Raw genomic sequence first — 7,173 nt, 5'->3', positions numbered from 1 at the left:
GCTAGACAATAGCCAGTCAAAATCACATCTTTTGACATAACTATCACAAATAACTGCCTTGTCCATAACCAGATTGCTAACTTTGCTTCAGAGCTGAACAGCAGATGGAGCTGAGTCTCTTGAGATGGGTGCAGAAATTGCTTCTCAACAGCTTTGAAGAGCTAGAGCTCATAATTACGAAAATTATAGAGCAAAGAAAATGAGGATGGAGGGGTAGGCTATATCATGATAATGGGTACAACACTTATCCTAGTGACAGGGGGTTAAATTCTGCCCACTCTCCCCTTTCATTTGGATTCATTTGGGTTTAAGTTTTGTATGACGTTCTTTATCCTTTGCAAATACCAAATAAACCCTATACTGGGATTCCCCATCCTACCCAGTACCTTTTCTTTTCTCTCCTCCAATCCTCTCTCATCCTTATCCACTCAGCAAACACCTGTTTTACTGAATATAACTCAAGGTCTCAGTCTGCTCAGTGGCACAAGGCAGGAGTCACACTTCCAATAACCGTTTAAGATGTTCCACTGTGACCACACTCAACCTGCTCAGACTCAAACTCATCTTCTAACACAAATATATTCTGTTTCTTCAGCACCCATTAACAATAACACCCAGGAGTCATCTTTCATAATTTTATTCTCAATTTCCCATTAACTAAATCCTATAAATACACTTCTCTGATGATGCTTCTCTCATTAGTACCCTTTCCTACCACTACCACCACCTTACTTCAGACTTCAAGATGTTTATAATCTCTTTGAAACAGGCTACTGCATCTTTTGCTCCACTGCCCCATCCACTAGTCCATCCCACCCTTTGCTGTCAGAAATCTCTGTCAACACCTTAGACAATCATTTCACAATTTTAACCAAAAGTCATCAGCCAAGATGAACTTCCTGAGTCCAAGACACTATGTATCCCACCCACTTGTCTTTCCCACACCAACCTCCTACTACCACCCAGACACACTCCTGGTGCAGCCATAGAGATCCACTGGCCAGGCCTTTGAAAAGGCAAGGAAGGAATTTTCTCAGAGGCAAACCTGTCTACTCTAAGGCAGGAATTGTGGTTAACACAATATGTCAGAACTGGTCAGGAATATCAACTCAAGCTCTATACAATAAGGAGAGTTTACCTTGGACATCAAGAGATATCCACTCCCTGATTAAAAAAAAATTGCAAACCACAACAATCAGTGAAATATAGGCAGAAACACAGAAAAAGAGCTGAAATAATTTAGGATGAGTGGAGTGGCAAAAAGAGGTTTCAGACTCTCGTATTAGAAACTAGGGAGAAGAGAATGAAAATGACTGTGAGCAATCCAGGAAGCTCTACTAGAAAGGTGGAGGACCAAGTTCAAAAGAGGTAAAATTTGGGAGGAAAGGGAGACCATGTGTAAACAGAGTTTTTCTGCTACTAGCAACAATGAGCCTTCTTATCCTTAGAACTCAATAGTATTCACCATGGTCTGATTTCACCAGCATGAATTTTGAAAGACAGCAAAGGGGGGTGAAGAAGCAGTCTATTCTCAAGGGCTTGAGTTGAGCTGGGAGCTCTGGAGTCACACAACAATAGCTACCTGATGATGCAGTGATGAGGTCACAATTGGGGCTTTCCCTCCCCCACCCCCTAGCTTCCTCAGAGCTGGACAGAGGAGCCAGAGGGAAAATCCACCTTCTCAAGCACAGAAATACCACCCACCTCACTCGACTACTTGTCAAGTTCACTACCAATACAAAAGGGTGAGTTGCATTTGGACAACTGGAAATGCGCCGTCTTTTTTCTCTCCTTTCCTGAGAATGACCTATAGCATCCCATGCATTGAACAGGGTTAAGACGATGGCTATTTTTGAATGAAATCCTCCTCTCATTTTTGGTAACAAGAAAGGGGGTAGCTTTATCCCCTTTGAAAGAGATATTCTTAACAAATTTGGAGTTTAATTTAATGATCTATTTCTCCAGAGAGCTATACTGATTTTAAAACTAAATTAGATAAAAGTTTACTTTATATTCTTAAAGGAAACCAAAGGTGTACCAGTTAGATACAACTTGCAAGTATTTTCAGGGACTGAAAAGCCGTGTTCATACCTGGAAGTAAAACCATCCATAGAAGAAGACCTAGCTCAGGCCAAAACTTAACAGAGGGAGAAAAAAAAAATTCTTCATTAAAATCATATTTTGTGGCTCTCACATTCATGTTTTCAGAAGAATTAGAATTTCCCAGCTCATCTCCTCCTCTCCTGATTTCTTCCTTTCCTGTATTCATGGGGAGGAAGAGTCCCATAGTGGCCCATGGGAGTTCAGCCATGGTAGAAATTGAATTATCTTCCCATCCCAAGTTCTCAAGTGAAGAAATCAAGGCTTTGAGGTCTTAGGCAGGACACAGGATTGAAAGAAGTGTCCTGAGTCCCTAGACCCATTATTATATCTTCTTGTTCCATCTCCAGATGGAGGTGGCCCTAAAGGAGTTCTTTAAAACCCTTGTTATGCCATGAATGCCTTTAGCAGTCTAACCAAACTTATGACTTCAGAATAGTACATTTAGATGAATTAAAACACAGGGTGTTACAAAAGATAGCAATTAAATTGATAAATATATGATTAAATATGATTTTATCATGGGTGAGGGGTGGTTCCAGGATGCTAGGTTGAGAACTCCTATTGGGAGATTCGGAATGGAGGAAAGAGTAAGTGAACAAAAAGCAGAGTAAAGGTGGAGAGACCAAGAAATGTCATCCACTCCAAGGACAAGAGGACAGCCTTTCAATAAGAATTTGGTCTAGAGCCCAAACCACCCTGGGAAAGTTTTCATAAGAGCAAGGATGGGAAGGAGATATGAGTGGGAAGGCATTGCTGGTCCTCTCCTATCTTGCAGTATGGTCTCCCACATACCACCTGTTGCATATTTCTTTACAGGGCCCAGAAAATCAAAAAAAAGAATGTCGAGTGATGATAAAAATAAATCTAGTGACCCCAAGAATGAGCCCAAGAACTGTGATCCCAGATGTGAACAAAAGTGTGAGGCCAAATGCCAACCCAGCTGTTTAAAGAAGCTTCTGCAACGGTGCTCTGAGAAGTGTCCACGGGAGAAGTGCCCACCACCACCAAAGTGCCCACCATGCCCCTCGCTGTGCCCCCCACCGTGCCCTCCTCCATGCCCAGCTCCCTCCCCTCCCAAGCCCTGTGCCAAGCCCTGTCCTCCTAAATGCCCACCACCCTGCCCACCCCCAGAGTGAGGCACCAAGGGTACCACTCGACCCAGTACCTCCAACATCTTCACCATGTTCACCATCTTGGTGCTGAAACCTGAAGCCATGAACTGACAAGTAAACATATTCCTCTGCTGTGCAAAGCTTTCTTCTCCTGTGTTTTTTTTTTCTCTTTTTGTAGTTTTTTGTTTGTTGTTTTCTAGCACTAAACCACCAAGACACAATCCCTCACTCTAGAGGGAGGCTAGAGCCCTTACTCTACAATCAACAACTTTTGAAAATGGCCTCCCCTCTGGCCCCACCTGCTGCATAGAGGAATATGGCATCTCTTGAGGGGCACATCCAGAGACTGCAGCCTGAGAGAGCTGTAAATATGGCTGTTACAGTGGTTCGCCTCAGGAGCCCAAGTACTCATGACAGAGGAAGTGGGCATGAGGGGGAAAGAGGAGTGGTACATTGAGGAAAGGTCCAGAAAGGCTCAGGAAAAATTCTACCCTCTGCTATTAATCCCACTGCATAATGCTTGGGCAGAACACTCTGAAAACAGGCTGAGTGGGCTTAAACTCTAGCTCTGCTTTGATCTTTGGTTTCCTTCTCTCTGTAAAAGGAGTGCTGATGCTAGCAGTAAGCTTACAGGGTTGTCATGAGGCTTAGGGGGCGAACATGTGCCCAAGCACCTGATTTAATGGAACACAGCCAGCACTCAGAGAGGGGAGCACATGGCACCTTCCCAGGTCTCATATGTCACACCTGAACATAATTGCCCTGTGCCTGTTTTCCTTATTAGGCTGTAAGTCTCCTGAGGCAATAGTTTCTAAATTATACCTGTAAGCACAGATAGGTACTCTTTTAAAAATTAAAAAAAAAAAAACTGGAGTTGTGGACTACACTAATGTCAGCTGGCTGGTTTGGATACTGAACCATAGTTTTGTAACATGTCGCCATGGAGAGAATTCTGGTGAAAGATGCTCTATTTGGGCAACAACCTGTGAATCTATAAAATTCCAAAAGGAAAACTTCAGCACACACAAAAAAGGATAAATCTGTAAGGACCTCAATTAGGAATGAACAGGAAAAATATTTACAGTTGTAAAGTGGGGATTACTTACAAGTGGCTAGGGAAGTCCACATCAACATTGTTTAATTCACAAAAGGGAATATATTGGCTTATATTCCTGGGAAGGGTATTAGGATGCAGAAGAGGCATAGAATCAGAACTATAGGAACTGGGATGTCAGGACCTGGGAGTGTGGTCACCATTTCAAGCTCCCTCCTCTCCACCAGTCTCTACTCATCTTCAGGGTGGGTCTGCTCCTCTCCTCAGACCCCCCTCCATGTGGTAAGGTCCTTGGCCAGGTGCAAACCCAGCTTGTTGACAAGTTGGGCATGAAATGCTGCTATTACTTCCAGAAAAGAAACCTGATTGCCCAGAAGTGTTTGAGCCTGCCTCTGTGACCAAGTTTGTCATTACAACCCACAAAAGTCAAGTGGAAGTAGGTTTAGGATTCTCTGCTATCACAGTAAGAAATCTGGGCTGGTTGCCCATGGAATCATGGCATATAAACAGCTTCATATCCTTCTGAGTCTGGAAGCTGGTTCAGAACCACAAAGGTACAGTAAGTACAAATAGTCCAAAATGTGCCCAAGACACCTGGGATCCTCATCAGCCCAAGTCATATAATGAGCTAGTTGCAGAAGCAGACTTTTAGAATATGAGAGCTAGACAAGGCTGTAGGCATGCAACTCCTCATTTTCTGGATGTGAAGAGTCCTTTGGGTCTCAGAGTCCTTGCAGAGAGGTACTTCCTGGACACTAGGAGCCTCTGGAAGCCTAGTTTAGGGCATTAGGGGACATATGGTCAACTGTTGACAATAGATGGACAACTCTTAAACCTCAGTAGAAATCACAAAGGAGGGAGGAAATAGCACTATAAGGTGACAGTCTTTTCCATCTATTTAATGGTCACTTTTAAACAATATCTGAGAATCCCAGTGCTAAAGAGTGTGCCACAGTTGGAGAAAGCATAAATAGACAAAACTCCTTTTAAAAAAGAATTTGAGGAATATAGAAACATACATCAAAAGCATAAAATCCTTGAACCCAATTGTTATTCCATGTCTTAGAAAGAAAAATAATTCCAAAATGGAAAAAAAAAGCTATGTATGTATGTCAGATTATCACAGTGTGACTTAGAAACAATTTAAATATCTAACAGGAATTTGATTAAATGCATTTAGATCTATTTACTTGATGAAACATTATGCAATTATTAAAATGTGCTAAGGGGGAAAGAGCAAGGCCCCAGTTGGACGTATAGGATAAAAGCAATTATATTTAACCAAAAACTTATAATAATAATAATAATAATAATAGAAGAAAATTTGTCAACATTCTTAGTTATTTTAGGACAATGGAGTTGTAACCTGTGGAGTATTTTTATTTTCACTAGCCTTTGTATTTTCATTAGTAAGCTTTTATTTCTCATATAGTGGGAAAAAAATTATATAATCAGGAATACTTCAGAAACCCCCCAAATCTTTATTTGCTTAATGAACAAAAATAAAAACAAAAACAAAGGAAAAGAAGGAAGAACATCTTCCTACACCTGAGTGCACAACATGCAGAAGGCATCCCACTTTGTGTGCCTTCCTTTCAGGGGTATGGTCTTGGTCTCAGATGTCCCATGGCCCTATGGCAGTGTGGGTCAGGTGTTGGTGCTCTCCCGGGTTGCTCTGAGGACTCTGGGCACAGACTGGGTGGAGGCCATCTCTGAGAACATGAAACCATCCATTTGCCACTTTAATTCTCTTTTCTCCCATGTAAATGAATCCAAAGATACACATCTCCTAATGGCTACTTTCCCAGCAAAACCTGGATCAAAGGCAATGCCAGGAAAGATGGCTAGAACGTGATGAGTGTGCTACCTCCCTGCAGAATGCCATAATTACTGCCAGCCCCAGCGGCAGTCACCAGGGCCCTGCCCCAAATGGTAGAGGGTTGTATAAATAAATAAGCGACACTTGAAGAGTGGCATCACAAGAATCTGTGCAGTGCCAGGCTTGATGGCTCACAGATAATGTGATTGGGCAGGACCAAGCCCTCTCCTTTCATGGAAAAACAATAAGAGAAGACTCTACCACAGGCCATCTTGCATCGTGGTTTCTCAAGAAACCATACAGCTGGCCTTGCAAAAGGACTTGTAAGTCCTCCCAGACCAAGCCAGCTGGGGGTGGCACTGTGAGCTGGGCCAGTACTATATGAAAGGGCTGGCACACAATCACAAGGATGTCTTGCTTTGAAGCTGTGAAGCTGGAAGACAACTTAGAGCTCACTTTCATGCGTCCCTCACATGCAAATGTCAGCTGTAGAGATGGCAACAAGGAACCAGTTACTGAACCTGTCCTAACTGCCCCTCTTGCTTCCACATGACCAAATACTCCAGCCAGGGATATGAGCACAAGCACATCCTGGGAGGCTTTATTGACAATAACGAGCCATAACCACTTCTGTGCCACAGCTTTTGATGCTCAGCAAAGAAACAGATTGGTAAATACAGTAAGTCAATTGCCAAACACATAAAGATGCTAAAATACAAACTGATCATAAAACTCAAATCAGGGTATTTTCAGCTGTACCTGGTACATGAAACCTCATCTGCAGAGCTCCATGCTCTCTCCCAGGCTGGGAAGAAATGCTGCTCAGACTGAGGGTTTATGCTCTTTCCAACAGAAACGCTCACATTGTCTCTCACCTATACCACCCAGAACCTCCTAACTGGCTTGTGAGGTTCCAAGCTCACCTTCTAGTCCTGCCTCCAGTGGAAGGCAGCTAAGGTAGACTGGTTAAAATCCCAATCTAAACATGTCACTTCCTTGTGCAAAATCCTTAAAAGGCTCCTTTTTGCCTAAATAACAGCTCAAATAACTTGACCAGTCATGGGAAAATCTTCTGGAGCTGGCCC

At 42.8% G+C, this 7,173-nt stretch overlaps 1 protein-coding gene across 1 annotated transcript; it reads left to right on the top strand.

The window, feature by feature from the left end:
• Positions 1 to 1,619: 1,619 nt before the first annotated feature.
• LOC125910957 (late cornified envelope-like proline-rich protein 1) lies at positions 1,620 to 3,355 on the top strand. The gene is made up of 2 exons (XM_049614480.1): positions 1,620 to 1,745; positions 2,920 to 3,355. Exon 2 carries the CDS (start codon positions 2,943 to 2,945, stop codon positions 3,237 to 3,239), a length of 297 nt encoding a protein of 98 aa, XP_049470437.1. The 5' UTR covers positions 1,620 to 1,745; positions 2,920 to 2,942; the 3' UTR covers positions 3,240 to 3,355.
• The last annotated feature ends 3,818 nt before the right edge of the window (positions 3,356 to 7,173 follow it).

The sequence above is a fragment of the Panthera uncia genome, assembly GCF_023721935.1.
Source record: "Panthera uncia isolate 11264 chromosome C1 unlocalized genomic scaffold, Puncia_PCG_1.0 HiC_scaffold_3, whole genome shotgun sequence".
In the NCBI taxonomy this organism is placed as follows: Eukaryota; Metazoa; Chordata; class Mammalia; order Carnivora; family Felidae; genus Panthera; species Panthera uncia.
The sequence above is the reverse complement of the archived record's forward strand: the minus strand, read 5'-3'. Positions and strand labels throughout refer to the sequence as shown.

What these genes read in the sequence shown, in the direction of transcription:
- LOC125910957 (XM_049614480.1), top strand. Translation starts at nt 2,943, where the DNA reads ATGTCGAGTGATGATAAAAATAAATCTAGTGACCCCAAGAATGAGCCC.